Here is a 23,961-nt window from a genome sequence, read left to right on the forward strand (position 1 = left end):
GCAAAGCAATAAGAAACCACGTAAAACCTAAGAGGGGCGGGAGACCTGTGTCCCGTGATGTACTCTCAAGAAAAGGATTTTACAGGTAAGCTGTATATAAAAATCCCATTTTCTTGATCATACATCACGGGACACTGCTCAGATTGAAGGGAGGGAGACACAGATCATAATTATAGACCGCCAGGGACCGGAGGACCTAAACTGCAGCCTGCAGTACACTGCGCCCGAAGGCGATATCCTCTTGCCCTCTGACATCCACCTGATAGAATCTGGTGAATGTGTGGACTGATGACCAAGTTGCAGCCTTACAGATCTGAGCCAGGGAGGCCTGGTGATGCACTGCCCAAGAAGCACTTACAGCCCTAGTAGAGTGCGCTTTCACTTGAAAAGGAGGAATCTTTCCCTTTACACTATAGGCCTGAGAAATAACCTGTCTAATCCACCTTGAGAGAGTGGATTTTGACGCCGCCTGGCCCTTCCTAGGGCCTTCCGGCAAAATAAACAAGCAATCAGTTTTCCTTATCTGAGCAGTTGCTTGAAGATATATACTGATTGCTCTAACCACATCCAAAGTGTGCAAAGATTTTTCTTCTGCGGACTGTGGGTCCGGAAAAAAAGAAGGGTAGGATTAAGTCTTGATTCAAATGGAATCCTGAAACCACCTTAGGTAGAAAGGACCTGTTGGGACGCATGACCACCCGGTCCTTATGAATAATTGGATACGGCTCCTTGCTGGAAAGAGCTGCTAGCTCTGATACTCTTCTAGCCGTAGATATGGCTACCAAGAAGACCAATTTTTTAGTCAGGAGAACTAATCAAGCCAGATGCAAAGGTTCAAATGGTTGCCCCTGCAAAGCCGAGAGAACCAAATTCAGATCCCATGGGCATACCGGAGGTTTGACTGGCAGTCTTATCCGCATGGCCCCCTGGATGAAAGCCCGCACCAGGGAATGCGATGCAAGTGGCTTCTGAAAAAACACTGACAGGGCCGAAATCTGCACCTTGATAGTGCTTATGGCCAAATTCATTTCTAGGCCTGACTGGAGAAAGGCCAAGATCCTGCTAATGACATACTTTCTAGGATGCCATTTCCTAGTTCACACCAGGAAACATATGCCCTCAAGATTTTGTAATAAATAAGCCTGGAGGCCGGCTTTCTGGCATTGACCAGAGTAGAAAGGACTGGCTCCGAAAGGCCACGGTCTCTCAGAATGTGGGTCTCAGCAGCCAAACCGTCAAATTCAGACTGCGTAAAGCAGGATGGTAAATTGGACCCTGTGAGAGCAGATCTGGCCAGAGAGGGAGGATCCATGGCCTGCCTACTGCCAACTTCATGATCTCTGCGTACCACGGTCGCCGGGGCCACCAAAAGGACCGATTTTGTCTCCCTCTTGACTCTTCCCAGGAACCGCGACAGAAGCGGGCTCGGGGGGAAGGCATAGATCAGATTGTACTGATCCCAGGGAACTGTCAGAGCATCTGACCCCTGAGCAAGTGTATCTCTTGTCCTTGACACAAAATTGTCCAGTTTCCTGTTGAACCTGGATGCAAACAGATCTACGTCTGGAGTACCCCACCTGTGACATATGTTCCGAAACACGTCGGGGTGCAGAGCCCATTCTCCTGGGCACAACTGCTGGTGGCTCAGAAAATCCGCCTGACAATTTTCCACTCCTGGAATGAAGACTGCAAAAAGACACGGAACATGCTCTTCTGCCCAGACAAGTATGCGATTCACCTCTTTTTGGGCCACCAGACTCCTGGTACCGCCCTGGTGATTGATATAAGCCACTGCTGTGGCATTGTCGGACTGAACCTGAACAGGGAGACCTCGTAGTCTGTAAGACCACTTTATGAGAGCCATATAAACTGCCAGGATCTCCAGGATATTTATGGGCAATAGCTTCTCGATCGCAGACCATTTCCCCTGCGAGCACGTCTCCTACAAAACTGCTCCCCAGCCTGTCAGGCTGGCATCTGTCGTGATAATCTTCCATGGAAGAGGAAGAAAAGTTTTGCCCTTCAGCAAATTCTTGGTTTGTAACCACCAGATGAGACTCCTGCGTGTCCCTGGGGATAGACGCATAGGAAGATCCAAGGATTGGGGCTTGCTGTTCCAAGCCGCAAGGATGCATCTTTGCAGAGGCCTTGAGTGGAACTGGGCGAATGGGGCAGCCAGTTCCAGAATCTTTGTGAAGACTCGAGGGGCCGTAGCAAGCCCGAACGGCAAGGCCACAAATTGAAAATGGCGCCGCTCTACCGCGAACCTTAGAAATTTGGCACATGGAGATATGCATCCTTGATATCTATTGATGCTATAAACTCTCCCCCTTGCAGGGAGGAGACCACAATGCGGATTGACTGCATTCGGAAGGACCGGATGCGTAAAAACCGGTTCAGATCTAGGATATGTCTGACACTTCCATTTGGCTTCGGAACGGTGAAGAGATTTGAGTAAAACCCTGAACCCTGTTCTTTTGGGTCCACTTCTACTATCACCCCTTGGGATAGTAAGTGATCTAAGGCCAGAAATAGCGGTTTTTGCTTTACTGGATCCCTGGGATCCTTGACCTTAGAAAGTGAGAAGGTGGAATCTCCTGAAACTAGCCTGTAGCCCAGAGATACCGAAGGGATCACCCACTTGTCCCGGATCTCTTCCCGCCAGGCTCCTGCAAACTGCAGGAGCCTTCCCCCCACTCGGCCGAGCGGGGGCGCCCCTTCACAAGGAAGATTTTGGGCTCTGCTTGACAGGTTTTCGCCCCCAAGTCTTTTCCTGCCCCTGGGCCCGGCCCTGAGCCTTTCCTGTAGAGGAGGGTTGAGAAGGCCGTCGCCACTGCTTAGAGCTTGATGCTTCGGGAGAGACAGCACGCCTGAATGAAGGACGCTTGCTCCTTTTGACTGGAAGGAGAGTAGATTTACCCCCTGAAATTTTTTGGACGAATTTGTCTAATTCTTCTCCAAACAAACGTTCCCCTTTAAACGGGAACCCAATCAAATGCTTCTTGCATGACAGCTCAGCTGCCCAATTCTTTAGCCATAGGGCCCTTCGCATGTGTACCAACATGAGGGACAAACGTGATGCTTGTTGGACAGAATCCAAAATCGCATCAATCATGAAACACAGAATATGAGGCATTTCTGCATACTTCTCTACTTCCTCGCTGGGAAGGAGACCAAGCATCTGCTTAACCTGTTCCTTGAGGAACTGGCACAACCCCACGGCTGCGACTGTAGGTTGCACTACAGCGCTAGTCATGGAAAAGGAGACTTTTAATAAGGTTTCCAGCTTCTTATCAGTTGGATCTTTAAATACCTGCGCATTATCCAATGGACAAGTCAGGTTTTTATTCACGCAAGAAACAGCCGCATCAACAGATGGGACCCCCCCACTTCTTGGTGAAACTCTCCTCCAGAGGATAATGCATAGAAAACCTTTTAGGAGGAGCAAACAGTTTATCGGGATGTCCCCAATCCTCATACAACAATTCATCCATTAAGGGATGAATTGGAAAGCAATAGGCAGTCTGTGGGGCTTTCCTGACTCCCAGGGAAGAAACAGGACGTAGCGACTTCAGCAGCAGGCATTCTGAATGTGGTACGCACCAATTCAGTATAATACTGCACCTGTTTTCTGAGCGCCTGGGAGGAGGGGACTCTCTCCTCTTCCTCTGATTCCTCCAACTGCTCAAGATCCCTGTCCCAAGATGGGGATCTCTCCTCATTGTCAGAAGAATCATCTGAAAGAGGAATCTCAGCAGAGGGAGGGGATCTACCCCTTTTCCTGCTATCTTTCAAGGAAGCAGAAATAAAATTCATGATTCTCCCTTCAAAACCCTCCAATGTAGCCCTAAGGGAGTCCTTAGTGACATATACCGGGGCTGGGACATTAGGAGAGGCTGCAAAACCTGACAGGGGCACTGACTCACCCTGTGAGGCTGACTCCAGTTTTGCAAGGGGGGGGGGGGGGGATGGTAACTTACAGGCATTTTTAGAACCCCTGGACCTAGGCGGTGATTTACCAGTGCCCTTATTACCTCCCCCTGAGACCCTCTTACGAGGAGACATAGTCCTAAGCTACAAAGCAGAGGTACTAGTACAAGTGCAATCACTGTTGTGCTTAAAGTCTCACAATAAATATATATGCTTAAACTGCACAACCTGATGCTGAGTAGGTGTCTAAGGTTTGCCTGGATCCAATCCCCTCGGATGCTTACTGCCCACAGCTCCTGTGTCTCCACTTACAGCCCCCTGACGCTCTAGGCTTTTTAAATCTGCCGACTGGCGCCTGCGCAGTACAGCGCCATGCACACTGACGTGCACGGCTCACAACCACACTCCCCCTCCTCCATTAGGCCGGGAACGCGCCCGGGCGCGCATGCACGCGCGTGCGCACGAGGACCGCGGGATCCAGGGGGGGGGAAGGAGAACTCCCCCGGAGCTGCGTGGGACCCCTGTGTTACCTTGTTGTGGCAGGGACTGCAGTGGAGATGTGAGACAGCTGGAGAACCAGGCTTCACTGAGCGTGTGTACTGAAAGGCATGTAAGTATGCATCAGGCTGCTCTTAGTGGTGGAAACCAGGTAAGACATACAACTACTCAAAATGAAGAAATCCATCATATAATTACATATATAGGTTTAACTTCCCTTAACTGTCCTCGCCGCAGGAATTGCTGAAACAGACAAATTCCAGCCTTCACCCATCACGGCGGGCAGTGTTAGCCAACCTTCAGGTTTATCTGGGGCTCTTTCTCGGAAGTGCCTCCTACCTGGACCATGTAAAAGACTCTGCCAGAAACTTTCGTGCGCTCTGTGTAAACAGTACACCAAGTCTGGTTTCCCAGAGCCCAGTCTTCCAATAGGAGAGGACTTACAGGACAAACCTAATTTCTTCGGCTGACGAGGCCCGGGTACCATACCATCTTGGGAGTCAAATATTGGCCCGAGGTATGGATCCGGTTTGTTGTAGCCCTTAGGCCCCCGCAGGGACCTGCACAGAGCTAAAGTTTTACGTGACCAACCACCATAGACACTGGCGAGGGAGGGGTTATATAGGGGAGGAATTCTCCTTAATTGGGGTTAACCAGTGTCCAATCACCAGAGGTGCCTATATAACCCACTATGTAATGAAGCTCCTGTGTCCCGTGATGTATGATCAAGAAAAGAGGATTTATACAATCATATTGCACAATATTAAAATTGTTTTATTATTATATAAGTCAATAAAAAGTAAAATTGCTACCAACTCACATTCAAAAACAAGACAGACCACACTGACCACATTTGCTCAGTGTTAAGGATATTCATAGTATCAAATACAGACTAGAATGCAAATAGAGTAGAGAACACCTGCATCTTGCATAACAAAATAGGATTACAGTAATCATTAATTTGCTGGCTAAGTTAGAAAATCAAAGAGTATTGCTCAAGGCAGTATCCAAAAAAAGGGAGGTGGGGGGCAGTATTCTGTCCACTAACTTATTATGGTGGGGATTAACACACCTAAAAGACAGTAATTAATAAAGAAAAGTGATGAGGTCCCCTTTTAAAATGATAGTGCTTACTAATCCAAGTAGTTTGAAAACTAGAAAAATAACTATACTATAATAAGAAGAAAAATAACTTTATTAGAACTTAAGGGGAAAATAAACACAAAGCTGCAAGAAACCATGTCTATTAAAAATTCAAAGTAAGGCCTGATTCACACCTATGCATGTTTAGTGCTTTTTGCATTTTGCATATTTACATTACAGAATGTGTTCCATAGGAAACCATGGTAAATGTACTGTGGTGCAAAATGCAAAAAGTCCGTACAACAACCCTGACAGAAAAAAAAATGACAAATTACACAGTAATGATATGACCATGTGCCATCCACCCACTCAAAAAGTAGCATTTGAGTATTGTAACAAAATATATTCAATACGTGGTGTAGGGGATCATGGTACACAGGTTCCAGGCAATTTGCTAATAGTTACAAAGTAATTACCACATCAGCCCATGTAAGAAACCTTGTATCCAGCTAAAATACTGTTGATGAAAAATGCATGTTGTATAAAGTGAGCATGAAGTGTAGCAATGTGATTAATATTAAGCAGCAGTCATTCAAGTGTGGGATTAATAGGCTTGGCAATATGCTTGTTAGCTCCTGTTCAGGAAAAATATTTAATTGACGAACCAGAGACGAAAACAAGGTCCTGTTAACAAGGATTTATATACAGCATGGGTGCTCAACCTGTGGCCCTCCAGCTGTTGAGGAGATGAGGAACTGCAAGTCCCACGAGGCATTGCAAGGCTGATGCTTACAAGCATGACTCCCATGGGCAGAGGCATGATGGGACTTGTAGTTCTGCAACAGCCGGAGAGCCATGGGCTGAGCATCCATGATATACAGTATTCCACACTAAGTTGTCATCAAGTGATAGTGCTTAGACCCATAAATAGCAAGTCTGAAAGCCCCCAGATAAGTGGTTAGCTAAATTAGTGCCTTTAAACCTGTTAGAACTACTGACAAGCAATATACTCACATACACCAGCTGATCCGACACAACTGATCCGTATATCATTGGGGGAACAATCCTCCTTAGAAGGAAAGGTGAGTTACCACATTCAATGCTTTATGATCCAGCATTATAGGTTTGTGTAGGATAAAGCAACCATCTGACTAACAGCCAGGAGTCTTGATCTGCACTGCATAACCAACCTGGATGCTCACACTGGCCAAGGTGCAACAGATGTAATGGGTCATTCACGAAAGTTTAGTGCACAGGTAACTCGCAGCCCTCACTGCTGGAAATGCAGTCCATCTCCCAGGTGCTTAGGATCTTCGATATGGAGTGGTCTTTGTGTGTCATCCAAGTGTGATGTTAAACCAGCACTTTACCTCCCTCAGATCCGGCATAGCACGCTGTTACATAACTTGTGTACCATGATCCCTCCAGCATTTACTGAATATATTTTGTTATGATACTCAGATGCTCCTTTTTGAGTGGGTGGATGGCTCATGGTTGTATCATTACTGGGTGATTTGTCATTTAATTCTGTCAGGGTTATTGTAAGGACTTTGTTTTTTGTTTTTTTATTGAATTGGACATCCCTGCCCCCTACTGGTGTTTCTCTGGCTTTTGATCTCTTTGGTCGACTCTGTGGCCTTGGAGGATCGGAACGACGTCATGATGTCACTTCTGATGCAGGCAGGAAGACCATTATATAATTTTTTTTTTTAATGCTGTTAAAGGTAAAGAAGAGATTTGAGGTCTTTTTTACCCCAGATCTCTCCATAAAGAGGACCTGTCATTCATATTTCTATTACAAGGGTTGTTTACATTCCTTGTAATAGGAATAAAAGTAATTTAAAAAATAATTAAAGGGACAGTGTAAAAATAAAAAAGTAAAATAAATAATCTAATACACAAAGAAATGAAAGCGCTACTATCCCGCTGTGATCACACGCAGAAGCAAACACATATGTGAGTCGTGCATGCATATGTAAACAGTAATTAAACCATACTTGTGAGGTATCGCCATGAACGTTAGACCGAGAGCAATAATTCTAGTGCCAGGCCTCCTCTATAACTCTGAACAGGTAACCTGTAAAGGCATGTGGAGAATTTGGAGTACCATAGTTTATCGTCATTCCACGAGCGTGCGCAATTTTAAAGCGTGACATGTTGGGTATCTATTTGCTTGGCGTAATACAATATTTTACATTATACAAAAAAAAGGTATAACTTGTTTTTTGGGGGGGGGTTTTATTCATTAAAGTGTATTTTTCCCCCCAAAAAAATGCATCTGCAAAACCACTGCGTCGTGTGACAAAATATTGCAAATATCAACATTTTATTCCTTAGGGTCTCTGCTAAAAAAAAAAAAAATTATAAGGGGGTTATAAGTAATTTTCTATCAAAAAATACTGGTTTAAAGTGGAAGTAAACTCCCCTATCGTTTTCAGCCAAGGAAGCTGCCATCTTTGCCTCTGTTTAATCTTCAACTGCTATGGTGCTGCACATGTGATTCGTTATGACACCAGCCATTGAATTGTTTGATAGTTTGGCTGCGAGCACAGCCAATGTGCAGTTAGCATTCCTGGCATGCCTTTTTTTTAACTGTTTAAATCGATGGGTTTACTTCCACTTTAAACTTTAAACAAAAAGTGCCAGAAAAACCTGGTCGGTAAGTGGTTAATGTGTGAGGGGTGAAGGTTAATTAGAATTTTTGCTAGTGATGGTTTCTCACAGCTTTGTGTGTTTTTTGTCTTAAGTCCTAATAAAGTTTTTTTGGACGTATTATTTTTTTAGTTGTCAAACTACTTGGATTAGTAAGCACCATCTTTTCTTGTTTTTGTTTTTGTTTTGTTTTTTTGTTTTTTTTTAAAGGGGACCTCATCCCCTTTCTTTATTAATTAAGGTATTTAACTACATTATCGCACAAGAGTGAGTACACCCCTTACATTTTTGTCAATATGTTATTATATCTTTTCATCTGACAACACTGAAGAAATAACACTTTGCTACAATGTAAAGTAGTGAGTGTATAGCTTGTATAACAGTGTAAATTAGCTGTCCCCTCAAAATAACTTAACACACAGCCATTAATGTCTAAACCACTGGCAACAAAAGTGAGTACACCCCTAAGTGAAAATATCCAAATTGGGCCCAATTAGCCATTTTCCTCCCTGGTGTCTTGTGACTCGTTAGTGTTACAAGGTCTCAGGTGTGAATGGGGAGCAGGTGTGTTAAATTTGGTGTTATTACTCTCTCTTTCATACTGGTCACTGGACATTCAACATGGCATCTCATGACAAAGAACTCTGAGGATCTGGAAAAAAAAAAAGAATTGATGCTCTACATAGAAAAAAGTTTGCCAGGACCCTGAAACTGAGCTGCAGCAGGATGGCCAGGAACATACAGCGGTTTAACAGGACAGGTTCCACTCAGAACAGGCCTCACCATGACTTCTTCGACCAAAGAAGTTAAGTGTACGTGCTCAGCGTCATATCCAGAGGTTGTCTATGGGAAATAGACTATGAGTGCTGCCAGCATTCCCGCACAGGTTGAAGGGTGGGGGGTTCGGCCTGTCAGTACCCAGATCATATGCCGCACACGGCATCAAATTGGTCTGCATGGCTGTCGTTCCAGAAGGAAGCCTCTTCTAAAGATGGTGCACACAAAAGCCAGCAGTTTGCTGAACTAAAGCAGACTAAAGACATGGATTACTGGAACCATGTCCTATGGTCTGATGAGACCAAGATAAACTTATAAGCCCTTGTACACACGGTCGGAGAATCCGTCGGAATGTGTCCTATTGGACCGTGTCGTCGGATAATCCAACTGTGTGTGGTATGCATCGGATTGATTCATGTTGGAAATATTTCCCGACCAACTGGGCCGGTCGGACATACTCCGATCATGTGTAGAGAATTTTGATCGGACCAAGTGCCACGCATGCTCAGATCAAATTCCTACATCAAAGCTATTGGCTACTAGCCTGAATGTAGTCCCATCGGAACGAAATTACGTCATCACGTTCTGAAAGATCGGATTTTTCGCCAACTTTGTCCGACCGTGTATATGCAACAGTTTCGGACAAGATCCGATGGACAAAATCCAACGGATTTGGTTGTGGAAATCTCCGACCGTGTGTACAGGGGCTAAGATTCAGATGGTGTCAAGCGTGGTGGTGGGAGTGTCCTGGTCTGGGGCTGCATGAGTGCTGCCGGCACTTGGGAGCTACAGTTTATTGAGGGAACCTTGAATGCCAACATGTACTGTGACATACTGAAGCAGAGCATGATCCCCTCCTTTCAGAGACTGGGCCACAGGGCAGTATTCCAACATGATAACGACCCCAACACACACCTCCAAGACAACCACTGCCTTGCTAAGAAAGCTGAGGGTAAAGGTGATGGACTGGCCAAGCATGTCTCCATGTCTAAACCATATTGAGCATCTGTGGGGCATCTTCAAACGGAAGGTAGAAAAGCGCAAGGTCTCTAACATCCACCAGCTCTGTGATGTCATCATGGAAGAGGACTCCAGTGGCAACCTGTGAAGCTCTGGTGAACTCCATGCCCAAGATGGTTAAGGCCATGCTGGAAAATGATGGTGGCCACACAAATTATTGACACTTTGAGCCCAATTTGGACATTTTCACTTAGGGTTGTACTCACTTTTGTTGTCGGCGGTTTAGACATCAATGGCTGTGTGTTGAGTTATTTTGAGGGACAGAAAATGTTGTTTCATAAAGATTTATTGAATAATTCAACAGACTTGATAGAAACATCAACAGAAAGAAAAAAAAGAAGGCTGCGTCTCCAAGTGGAGTACAACCTCACGATATACAATAATGACAGCCTATGAGGTACTCCCAGCATACAAAATAGTCAACTTTCCTAGCATGGAGATACATAAGGCATACGTTAAGATATCGTTGCAGGATCATGTCAGTATGAGTGAAATCAGGTGCCTATAGTCCCGTCAAAGTTATTGAAAGATCAAAGCCTTTACCTTTGTTCCTGTTCCTACTTCTGAATATCCGCATACTCTGGGAAGGATGAGCGGAGGGGTCAACCATTAGGTAGGCCCACCATCCCAAATTCTCCACTCTTTTGGTATTATTTACAAGAAAAAAAAGGAAAGAGAGAAAAAGAACTTAACATCATTTAAGATCATTTTTTCCTCATTAATTTACACACCACCCCATATTGACAGAAAAACAATTTTTTTTTGTGATTTATTAAAAAAAGAAAAACTGAAATATCACATGGTCCTAAGTATTCAGACCCTTTGCTGTGATACTCATATATTTAACTCGGGTGTTGTCCATTTCTTCTGATCATTCTTGAGATGGTTCTACACCTTCATTTGAGTCCAGCTGTGTTTGATTATACCAATTGGACTTGATTAGGAAAGCCACACAACTGTCTATATAAGACCTTACAGCTCACAGTGCATGTCAGAGCAAATGAGAATCATGAGGTCAAAGGACCTGCCTGAAGAGTTCAGAGACAGAATTGTGGCAAGGCACAGATCTGGCCAAGGTTACAAAAAAATTCTGCTGCATTTAAGGTTCCTAAGAGCACAATGGCCTCCATAATGCTTAAATGGAAGATGTTTGGGATGACCAGAACCCTTCCTAGAGCTGGTTGTCCGGCCAAACTGAGCTATCAGGGGAGAAGAGCCTTGGTGAGAGGGGTAAAGAAAAACCCAAAGATCACTGTGGCTGAGCTCCAGAGATGCAGTCGGGAGAAAGTTGGAGAAAGTCGGCCATCACTGCATCCCTCCACCAGTCGGGGCTTTATGGCAGAGTAGCCCGACGGAAGCCTTGCCTTACTCCGCATGGAGTTTGCTAAAAAAAAACACCTGGACTCCAAGATGGTGAGAAATAAGATTCTCTGGTCTGATGAGACCAAGATAGAACCTTCCAACAAGACAATGACCCTAAGCACACAGCTAAAATAATGAAGGAGTGGCTTCACAACAACTCTGTGACTGTTCTTGAATGGCCCAGCCAGAGCCCTGACTTAAACCCAATTGAACATCTCTGGAGAGACCTAAAAATGGCTGTCCACCAACGTTTACCATGCAACCTGACAAAACTGGAGAGGATCTGCAAGGAGAAATGTCAGAGGATTCCCAAATCCAGGTGTGAAAAACTTGTTGCATCTTTCCCAAAAAGACTCATGACTGTATTAGATCAAAAGGGTGCCTCTACTAAATACTGAGCAAAGGGTCTGAATACTTAGGACCATGTGATATTTCAGTTTTTATTTTTTAATAAATCTGCAAAAATGTCAACAATTCTGTGTTTTTCTGTCAATATGGGGTGCTGTTTCTACATTAATGAGGATAAAAAATGAACTTAAATGATTTTAGCAAACGGCTGCAATATAACAAAGAGTGAAAAATTTAAGGGGGCCTGAATACTTTCCATCCCCACTGTAGGTTAGGAACGAGGTGGGGGGAATGTCTAGAAAGCAAATGCCATGAGAGGGGGTTGGGGGGACCACCAGCTATCCTCTCCATCTACTTCTGCTATTTGAAATGTGTCAACTCTTAGATCGCAATGCTTCCGTTTAAGTCTATACAGAGCGCTGTAACCCAGCTAACCGTTATCTTGCATCAGGTCTTGCTATCTTGCAGAGTTCCAAAATTTAAACCAGTCTTCCCATATGTTGGAGAAGCTGGAGATTCTATCTTGTGCGGTGTAGATCAGCTCCTCTACAGCTGCAATCTGATTAATGCGTGTCACCCATTCTTTTCATGGAAGGTGGTGATGCAGACCTCCAGTGAACTGGCAGGCATAACCTAGCAGCGTTAATCATATGCAGCGTTACAGACTTATGGTATCTTTTCCTGGGTATTTTGGAGAGATGAAGAAGGTATTGTGCTGGTGAAAACTACAGTGGGAGCAAAGAGATTGCAGTCGTCGTGTCATGTACCCCACGCCAGTATGGCTGAATCAGTGGGCACTCCCTCCAAATGTGGAGGAAAGTGCCCAAGTCCTGTCCACATCTCCAGCACCAATCTGAAACAGTCAAAAATAAAATTTTTGGAGGAGATCAGCTGTCCTGTACCACCATGTCTTAATCTTGTACCCATTTTCCTGGGTGTTCACATTCAGCGATCCTTTATGAATATACCAGTGAACCTGCTCCCAGCTTTTTTTCTCAATCACCTTGTCTAGCTGGGTCTCTTAAAAGGCATGCTCCGCGTGCATAGAAGTGTAAGGTTCCCTGAACATTGAAGCTTAGAGCACTGAGATCACATGCCTCTGGGGAGATAAGCCAGAGCACAGCGACTCAAAGACAGTGGGTGCTTTTATAAAGCACCCTTTGGTCGCTGGGTTGTCAAATACATTTTTTTTTATCTGGAAGTAAGTTAACCGCTTCAATACTGGGCACTTAAACACCTTCCTGCCCAGACCAATTTTGAGCTTTCAGCACTGTCGCAATTTGAATGACAATTGCGTGGTCATGCTACACTGTACTCAAATAAAATTTTTATCATTTTTTTCCCACAAATAGAGCTTTCTTTTGGTGGTATTTGATCAGCTCTGCAGTTTTTATTTTTTGCTAAACAAATAAAAAAATACCTAAAATTTTGAAAAAAAATATGTTTTTTTGTTTCGGTTTCAAAACTTTGTAAATAAGTATGTTTTCTCCTTCACTGATGGGCACTGATAAGGCGGCACCGATGGGCACTGATGAGGTGGCACCAATGAAGTGGCACTGATGAGGTGGCATTGATGGACACTGATATGTGGCACTGATAGGCGACACTGATAGGCGCCACTGATGGGTGGCACTGATGGGCGACATGGATGGGCACTGATAGGTGGCACAAGTTGGCACTGATAGCTGGCACGGATTGGCATGGATGGGCAGCATGGATGGGTATAGATAGGTGGTACAGATGGGCATGGATAGGCGGCACAGATGGGCTTGGATGGGCACTGATAGGTGGCACGGATGGGCACTGATAGGCGGCATTGCATTATATTATACTGTACTAATGGATGCCAATCAGTGCCAAACAATAATGCATGCCAATCAGTGACGCCCATTGTGGGCACTGATTGGCATCTATTATGGGCACTGATTGGCATCCATTGTGGGCACTGACTGGAATACCTGGTGGTCTAGGGTGGCATACCTTGTGCTGGGCATCCCTGGTGGTCTGGTGGCATCCCTGGCGGTCCAGTGTGGGCATCCTTGGGGAGGCTGCGCTGATAATCGATCAGCACAGACCCCCCCCTGTCAGAGGAGCAGCCGATCGGCTCTCCTCTACTCATGTCTGACAGACGCGAGTGAGGAAAAGCCGATCACCGACTCTTCCTATTTACACTGTGATCAGCCGTGATTGGACACGGCTGATCATGTGGTAAAGAGTCTCCGTCAGAGACTCTTTACCGAGATCGTAGTTGCAGGGTGTCAGAACGACACCCCGCAACAACAATCGCCGTGATGCGCGCCCCCGGGGGTGCGCAGCGGCTCGAAATCCTGATTACGTCATATGACGTCTGGTCAGGATTTTGAAACCACTATGCTGCCATGTATCTGTTATAGGGCGGGTGGCAAGTGGTTAAAAAAGGAAAGATTTGGTCAGAGACAATGCCGCGAGTTCTCTCTGGTGAAGGAACCTACCTCTAGAAAAGAAATGTTTGACTTCCATTTCTGTATAAGGCTACTCGGCCGCCAGGTAGGCCCTGACCAACACAGGCAGGAAGTCTGGATTACTTCTAATGGGAGTGATCGCACAGTCTTTAGCAGAAACCGTGTGAACCCCACTGGCCTTTTCAAAGGCCAGAAAGTTGCACCCACCAGAGGGTGAGACTGAATGTTAGACGTCAAGTGTTTCTTAGAGAGCCAGGGAACTGACCAAAGCTCAGCCCCTGTAATCAGATTTTGCAAGAGTACCCACACTTTACATCGAACATGTACCCGCCAATCTACCACCCGAGCTAAGTGGGTAGACCAGTAGTACCTCTGTATGTCCGGGGAGGCCGATGCCCCCATCAGACTTTGGCAGCACTAGTTTCGCCCAACTGATTTGTGCTGCCTTGGATCCACACAGAAATGCCCTACACATTCTCTTATACGTTGCAAAGAAGGAGGGTGGCAGATAGATCGGGATCATTAGTAGTTTATACAAAATGCGGGGGAAGCACCGTCATTTTTAAGATTGAGGCACGCCCAAACCAAGAGATTCCCACCGAAGGAGGTGTTGCTGTATAGCGTTCAGCTCAACTAAAAAGTTATTGTCATATAGGTCCGTTAGCTTGCCAAGTAGCTGGGTACCTAAGTAGGTAATAGCATCCCTCTTTCAGTGGAAGGGGACATTTTCCTGACATAGATGTACTAGTTTAGAGGGCAGCGAAACGTTAAGTGCAAATGATTTTAAATAATTAATTTTTAGATTTGAAATGAGTCGGAATTGCTCAAGGATTTGCATCAAGTTAGGCAGGGATGTCAAATGGCATGAAAGAAAAAGCAGGATATTATCCACAAAGGCTGTAAGCTCGTATTCCCTTCGGTGCACCTCAATACATTTTTATATTTGGATTTGCCCAGATGCAGCGTAAGAGAGTTTCCAAAGTGAGGATATATAGGAGGGGAGAGAAGGGGCAGCCTTGTCTGGTGCCATTATGGATGGGGAAGGCCTCCGACAAGTGGCCATTGACCCGGATTCTTGCTTTTGGGTTCGTGTATAATGCCCTAATAACAGCCCGCATACAGATCCCCAGGCCGAGGGCATCCAAAACTGCATCCATATAGTCCCAGGCCAATGGGATCTGCGAAACACATATAATATTGTGCCATAAAGCCATCCGGCCCTGGGCTTTTGCCAGGCTTAGTGGCCTTTAAATCTTCTGCCCATTCTTCTGACACAGCGGGGTTTCCAGGGCCTGCCGATAATCCACCGATATCGCATGCGGGCTATACCTGTGAAGAAATTATTTTATCAGGTCCGCTCGTGTGTTTGCTGTAGCCACGCTATATTTGCTTCATTTGATGTTCTACAGCTTGCTATAAAAGACGTGAAACTGGCAAGCAATATCCTCGTTCTTAGAATAAGTCACTCTTGCTAGTAGTTTCCCTGGTTTATTACCTTGCTCATAGAATAATTTCTGTGATAGCATCTGTCTTTCGCGCCCTTTTAAACAATTCTTCCTGCAAAAGTGCCCGTACATTCGCTAATTCAGTTGCTACCTTATTCACTAGTGAACCCTTATGTTGCCTCCAGTTTAGAGATCTTCTCTGCCAGGGTCCCGATCAGAGCCTGGTGTTCCTTTTTTTTTTCCTGGCTGCAATGGCCAAAAGGTGACCTCTCACAACACACTTATGTGCCTTCCATTGGGACATGTTATTGTGACAGAAGTAGTCACTGATAGCTTGTTTAATGGTGGCCATGTGGCCAAGATCTGTTAGAAGGGAAGCATCCATTCCCCAAATCTTGGTAGATGTCTCTCTTTGTTTGGAATCGTAGCATCAGAGTAATCGGGTGGTAATCGGAAAGGACCATATTTTCTATCTTCGCATCGTAAAGATAAGCCAGATCCTTCTGGGCAATAAAGAGATAATTAAGTCTTGAATACTGATTGTGCAGGGATGAGAAGAACGTGTAGTCCTTTCCCCATGGGTTCCGGGAGTGTGCCAGGTATCATGGAGAGCGAGAGAGGCTAACTCAAATTTTGCTTGTCTCAAAGCTGAGAAAGGGAGTGAAGAATTCCCTGTGGATATGTCGAGAATCGGATCCAAGTCCATGTTGAAGCCCCCTCCCAAGATTAATAGGCCAGACCTAAACGATGTCAGTTTCAGGAGAATATCCTTTCAAAAGGGACACTTATTTAGAGTTAGGGCAGTATATGTTTGCTAGAGTCACTGCTCTATCTTTCCAGAACCCTTTAACCACTTTCAGACCGGACCATTTTGCTGGCTTAAGACCAGACCACTTTTTGCGATTCGGCACTGCGTCGCTTTAACTGACAATTGCGCGGTCGTGTGACGTGGCTCCCAAACAGAATTGTAGTCCTTTTTTTCCCATAAATAGAGCTTTGTTTTGGTTTTGTATTTGATCACCCCTGCGTTTTTTATTTTTTGCGCTATAAACAAAAATAGAGCGCCAATTTTGAAAAAAAGCTTTTTTTTACTTTTTGTTATAATAAATATCCCCCAAAAATATATAAAAAAAAATTTTTTTCCCCCAGTTTAGGCCGATACGTATTCTTCTACATATTTTTGGTAAAAAAAATCGCAATAAGCGATTATTGATTGGTTTGCGCAAAAGTTATAGCGTTTACAAAATAGTGGATAGTTTTATGGCATTTTTATTAATATTTTTTTTTACTAGTAATGACGGCGATCAGCGATTTTTATTGTGACTGTGACATTATGACGGACACATCGGACATTTTTGACACATTTTTGGGACCATTGTCATTTATACAGCAATCACTGCTATACAAATGCAGTGATTCCTGTGTAAATGACACTGGCTGTGAAGGGGTTAAGTGTTCCTAGGGGCGTGTTACTAACTGTGGGGGGCTGGGCTTTGTTTTAGTGAACACTGGTCTCTGCTCCAATCACATGGAGCAGAGATCAGCGTCACATGTTGCTAGGCAGAACAGGGAGATGCTGTTTACAACGGCATCTACTCGTTCAGCCGCCCGTAAGACGATCGCGGGTATGCCCGCGGCAATCGAGGGGGCCCCGAACGGCAGCGCGCTTGCGATGCCAGGGCGGCATTTAAAACTGGACGAACCTGTACACCAATATCCCTGCCCGTGCTATTCTGCCGACATACATCGGCATGCGCCGGTCGGGAAGTGGTTAAGGAAAATGAACCCATCTTCTGGGTCATCCACCTGCTCTGTGAGGTGAAATGCGAGCGACTTTGCGATCAATATTGCTACCCTTTTGTCTTGGAACCAGCACAGGTCGCATGATATACTTCTGGATATCGCTTGTTGGCTAGGCCCTGAATGGAGCTTGATTTAAAGTGAGTTTCTTGTAAAAAAGATGACCTGAGCTTTGTGTCTGTGTGTTTCAGCCATAACACTACTACGTTTCTCAGGAACATTAAGGCCTTTAGCATTCAAGGAGTAAATCTTGAGAGATGGGGGAGCTGAAGAATGCACAATAGAAGGCATGTTCAATGGGTGTGGTGAGGTGTCACCCTCACCCCCAAATTATAGATAGAGAGGGTATATGAGGGACAGACAATGAAAAAAGTATAAGACAGAAAAGGAGGAGAGCCAGGGAAAGGGAGGGAGAGTAGATGCTACGCTTACACTAACAATGTATTTATGATATCAAGAAGTATAAACAGGAACTACTTCCCTCGCAGTGTGAGGACCCCAAGTGTGGTCCATTGTTTCTGGACACAAATCCGTCTCCAAAAAGTTATGTATGTGATAAGATCTTTCAGTTAATATACTTTCCGGTCCCCATTGACCCAACCCAAGTAATAAGCTTGGAGCAGTATCGTGGGGACCGTAGAAGGCACAACTCTGGTATCACCGAGAAACAAAGAATAGTATGAGATACCTATGAACCAATCCCCTTACCTTCCACACACATATCTGAACATTCGAAAACTATAGTCACTTCAGTATGTCTACTGTATGGTCGTGGCAGGTTACCTAAATCAGCATTTTCAACACATGCCCATGAAGGCTGACTGGAGAAAAAAAAGGGGGGAGGGGGTTAGGGGGCATGGGTATCACAATTCAAAGCACCCGTTATGGCAGTTACAAATGTCTAATCAGCACATTGTCCTGCGTGAACATTCTGTGAATCGGACTTGAGGCACATATGCAGTCTCCATCCAGTGCTATCCAGGCAACTCTGTGTAGCGCAGCAGTGGAGGCTGACAATTTGAACATTAATGTGTGACCCTGTGTGGAGCATTCGTCATTAGCATAAAGAGGAATCAAATGACACAGCATTAAGTGTGTGAGAGTCTGGGAGGTAAGAGCCTACCTCTGATCCTTAGCGCTCCAGGGTTTGGAGCTGCAGGAGTCTAATACACAGCCAGGCTGTAGCACGGTCTAGATCCGCAATCATGCACCCTGAAGCCTGGGATCACTTCCGACTCTTGATAGCAAAATACTAAGAGTCACATCACACAATACAGGTGACATCATGTTTAAATGCCATAATCTAGTAGTGTCATATTAAAGATCAGACTGTATAATAATAAAGCTCAGGGGTAACCATACAGTCAGCAATGACAATCAGTGTCTGTTAAAATATGGGAGAGAGTAAGTGCAGTGGTAGTTCAGGGATCAGATTACCGCACTGTTCCCTGTGTCAGCAATGATCAGTCCTACGACGGTCGGACAATGGCGAGACCCGCATGCTCTCTTCCGTCTCCATATCTCCTTGCATTCTTGGCGGGGTGCCGGCAGAAGGTCTGCGACCTGTTTGTCAATTCCTCTGTGTTCTCCGGGTGTCAGGCTGGGAAGGGATCCAGGGATCTGGCTGGAGAAATGCACTATACCAGTCAGGGACACTAATTACTGGGATGCCAAGAGTGTCACAAACCAGCTGCAGCTCTGCCGATGTTCTCAGCGATGCTGTTTGATTTCAAGCCTTTGCTTGAAGATAAAAGGGTAAACTTCCAGCGATAAGAGATATTTCTGTCTCACAGGACTTGGAGAAGAGGGCTCAAGTCTCTACTGTGTTGCAACGTGATGGAGAAAAGATCCTGGAATAGCTGGATGTGCATTCCCTCATGTTCCAGGTTAGCATGATTGCATGCTAGTCGCAAGATTTCTTCCTTCTGAATAAAGGTCACTAGGCAGCATACTGTATCTTTAGGAGGGTCGGTTTCTCTGCACCTAGGTCAAAGCACTCTGTGGCATCTCTCCATTTCAACTGGGGCGTCGGCAGTCTGCCTAATAATGTTTTAAAGATTGTCCAAACAGCAGCTTGTAATTGGGGGCCTTCCACCGACAATTTGTGGCCCCTATTGTCCAGGTCCTCCATATGCCTGTGCATTTCCATGAGGTGCTGGGCTTGAGAGGTTGAGGTTCATTGAACTTGCTGGATGGCCGCCCCGTGTGTCATGGTGGTCGACTCCACATGCTCCATCCGAGTAGCCACTGCTCTAATCTCACTTTTTAGATCCGAGATTGCGCCAAACAGGGAGCTCTTAATGTCCATTCGCACTTGTTGCAAGTTGGAAGTATGTGTTGGCTGCACTAACTCTTATATATCTTAACACAAAACAATACACCACTGTAAAAAATATATCACTATATAAAAAATATATACATATACATACACACTAGCGTTACTATATCAATATATCTATATAATCCACCCATGTCTATATCTCATGTGCAGCCAATATCACCATTTATATTAAATTTAAATAATGCTAAATAAATAGATGGATGTTCAATGTTTATGCTGGTATATGTGAGCCAGCATTGAAATAAGTCTCCCTTTCGGGTTTTCTGCTGTGTATAAAATGACTCCAATCCTCCTATTTCTTGTATCTGTGATTCTATGTATTTCGTATCCACCAATTTAGTGACAACACCACCACCACCATAAGAATTGGCCACTGACCAGATATTAATATAGAAAGCGCCTTTGGTTCATTGATAGGGTTAACCAATTCTTATGGTGGTGGTGGTGTTGTCACTGAATTGGTGGATATGAAATACATAGAATCATGGATACAAGAAATAGGAGGATTGGAGTAATGTTATACACAGCAGAAAACCCAAAAGGGGGACTTATTTATATGCTGGCTCACATATACCAGGATAAACATTAAACAATCATCTATTTATTTAGTATAATTTAAATTTAATAGAAATGGTGATAATGGCTGCACATGAGATATAGACACGGGTGGATTATATAGATATATTGCTATAGTAACACTAGTGTGTATGTATATGTATAGATTTTTTTTACAGTGATATATTTTTTACAGTGGTCTATTGTTTGGTGTTAAGATATATAATATAAGAGTTAGCGCAGCCACCACATACTTTCTTCCGTTTTGCACAGGTTTTTACTTTAAGTGGAACCACATTTGACTGCAGCAAACTGTATACATTTTGTATTGATGTTGTAGTGGTTGGGGTGCTTCACAACATTTGGTATGTTAGATATAGATTTTTTGTGCTGGTAAACACATATTTGATTTGACTTGTTGCAGGTTGGCCAAGCTTAGGAGGGGAGATGGGTGCGAGGTGTTCTTACCTTCTGGAGGTACAACTGGAGCAACGAGTGAGGCTCCATGACTCATTGTACTACAGTCCGAAGCCTGAGCTGCGGCCTGTGAATCAGCATGTTGCATGCAGAACATCGCCGGTATGTTCCTGCTCAGCTGGGTTGACAAGTCTAGCTGTGACTGGGTGGCAGACTGACTATTCCCGGTCATCTTGGCGCCTTAGTGCTGAGGAATTCCCGCTGATAAGCTAGTCTGGAGTTCTGAACAGCGGATTTCTCCTACTATGCTGTCACCTCACTCCTATGCCAGGCCACACCCCCGGAACAGCAAATTTACACAGTTATACAAGCTGAAAACCTACGACTTTACATTGTAGCAAAGTGTAATTTCTTCAGTGTTGTCGCCTGAAAAGATATAATAAAATATTTACAAAAATATGGGGGGTGTACTAGCTTTTGTGCGATACTGTATATATGCATTATCCATCAGAGCTTTGAATAGAATTATGGTTGAGTTGAAGCCTGAACACATTTAAAGCATTCCTTGCGATATTAGGAGTTCTTTTGTGAAATACTAATACAACCAACCACATAAAACTTTATATCCACTTAGGAGTTGACGCTGTTTCAGTAATAAGTAAGATGCCCCTACTTAAAAAGCTTAAAAAGATTGGACTGACTTGAAAATAGAGGTGAGCATGGTCTCCGGCTCCTTAGGGGATATCCATTTGTTTGTTTTTCATTCAATATTTATAAAGCTGGATTTGATATTGTACAGTATGTCTCACATGGACTGTGTAAGTTCTTTTTCTGTTTTTATTTTATGCCTTTATGTTTAATGGTGATAGGCAAAAAATACTGTGTGGTCAACAACTGTATAGTTTAAAGTCAGCCTCTACCTTGGTAATGTGTCTAATGTTATTCTGGTCCTGACCCCGAGACAACTACAGAACAGTGTTTTATCTTAACAAAGGGAAAAAAGTCAGGACTTAACATTAAATTTCATATTAATAAAGAGATTGTGGAGTAGAATCCAGGCAGAATGGGCATCTGTTTAAAAATTGAATTTGTATATCCTTTGATATTCATTCAATATTTTTTATAAATGGTAAATAAAACAAAAAAAAAACTATTTTATCAAGGGCAAAACATGTTGTGGTCTTAGTGGAATAGTGTCTATATACATCCATATATGAAAAAAAAAAATATATATATATATATAGTTGCTAAGTCTTCTTTTACACAGTATATCACAGTTTTTGGTATGAATTAAGAATGGATGTGATGTCTCATACTTTTTTTATTAGGAAAAAAGCAGCAAGCCTTCATGTGTTCCAGCGAAGCATAAGACAAAATGGTCTGGACTTAAAGTTTTGCATTGTACATTCTGGACTTCTTTCGCATCACATGCAGCTAAGGAAATGCCCTTAACCAACCTAACATGCAGATCATTCTAACCAGTTATTTTGCTCAACCGAATGTCTATTTTTTTGTCACATTCTGGCAGCTGAACGGATTAAAAACACCTCAACATCAGGTTGATATGAACATATCTCTTGAACTGAAAAGACTGTTTCCATTCTAATGATATAAAAAAAAAAAAATCTTACTATATAACATAAAATTAGTGCTGAAAAACAGTTCTCATTCTAATGTTAATTCCAAGAGAAGTCCAACTAAAATCTGTTATGGGTTAAAAGATAGAGTTCATATTTATAATTATTAATATGTCCATTACGAAGACCTATACAGTTTTGTTTCCATTTTTAGACAGTAGCTTTGGCATGATCTTTATTCATAATCCTCAGACTCCTGGCATGGTAAAAGTGGTGTTTCTAAAGAGAAATAAATCAATAAATGGCAGTTATGGTTATAAAATGTATTTTATTTTTTGACTGTATTTGATATGGCACATTTTGCAGTAGAATTTTTAAACATTTTTGTCTGAAAGTAATTGAAGCTGAACTTCAGGTGAACAAAATGCTAGACAGCATAACTTTTCTAAATTTTTCACCAGCCCACTGACTAGACTATGAATGAGCATGAATTCACACTGCTTCCTTCTACTAGTTTTCCATATTTACAGGCATGGAGATATTTGTTGGTACCCTTACAACTCATTAAAACAATGCTTAATTTCTTCTGAAAATTATAAAATTAAAAGCAGTTGTCTCACATATTCTTGCATGTCTTTGGTATGTCATAGAGGAAAAAGAAAAGCAAGTGTGAAAAAAAACACATTATGCTTATTGTACAAAAATAAATTACATGACCTGGACAGATTTGTTGGTACCCTTGGAATGCATTATAAATAATTGAATCATAGTGATATTTCAAACTAATGGTTTTCTGAATTTAGTATCTTGTCTTTAATCTTGTAATCAGTCAGTCAGCCTACTTAAATGAACAATAGTTGTCACTTATGCACTACACTTATTTATCACACTGAACATGGACCAGAGAAAGCAAAGGAGAGAGTTGTCTGAGGGAGTCAGAAAGAAAACTGTAGACCGGCATGTCAAAAGTAAAAGACTGTAAGATGATCTCCAAGAAGCTTGATGTTCCTGTGGATGCATTTGTAAATATTAAGACATTTAAGGTCTATTGAATTGTAGGAGACTTTTCTGGATGTGGCAAGAAGAGAAACAATTTACCCCAGATACAACAAAAAGATAGTGCATATGGTAGACACCGAGTCGAGGACAACTTTCAAAGAGGTACAAACTAAACTCCAAGGTCAAAGGAAGAAGACCCAGGAGAGTGTAACTGTTGATAGATAAAAAAAAGACAGACTGAATTTGCAAAACTGAACATATGCATTCCACAATGTTCCTTTGAAAATGTCCTTTTGGACAAACGAGACAAAACTGAAGCATTATAGGCAAGTTGCATCACAGATTATTCACAGATGAATAAAGGTAGCTTTCAAAGAAAAGAACACCTTACCTACTGTGAAACATGGAGGAGGCTAAGTTATATTTCGGGGCTGCTGCATCTGGTCCTATCAAGGAATTCTTGAGCTAAACATACTACCCAATGTCAGAAAGCTTTGTCTCACTCGCAGATTATAGGTCTTCCAACAGGAATATGACTGAAAACACATAGCTAAAAGCCCCCATGAATTTCTCTGAACAAAATATTGGACTATTCGGAAGTAGCCTTCTATGAAACGTGATCTAAATCTTGTTGAACATTTATGGAAAGAGCTGAAAATGCAGTCTGGAGAGGGTACCCTTCAAACTCGAGACACCTGGAGCAGTTTTGATTTACA

At 43.4% G+C, this 23,961-nt stretch overlaps 1 protein-coding gene across 1 annotated transcript in view; it reads left to right on the forward strand.

Annotated features, from left to right (window-relative positions):
- CUNH5orf24 (chromosome unknown C5orf24 homolog) overlaps positions 1–22,867 on the forward strand; it is a 129,780-nt gene extending 106,913 nt beyond the window's left edge. The window contains exon 4 of the mRNA XM_077473964.1: positions 21,998–22,867. Within this exon, the coding sequence (XP_077330090.1) occupies positions 21,998–22,038 (41 nt within the window). The 3' untranslated portion in view covers positions 22,039–22,867. The remainder of the gene's footprint in view (positions 1–21,997) is intronic.
- The last annotated feature ends 1,094 nt before the right edge of the window (positions 22,868–23,961 follow it).

Source organism: Lithobates pipiens, unplaced genomic scaffold (genome assembly GCF_037356315.1).
Source record: "Lithobates pipiens isolate NorthernLeopardFrog02 unplaced genomic scaffold, aLitPip1_a1.2 Scaffold_8, whole genome shotgun sequence".
Taxonomy (NCBI): domain Eukaryota; kingdom Metazoa; phylum Chordata; class Amphibia; order Anura; family Ranidae; genus Lithobates; species Lithobates pipiens.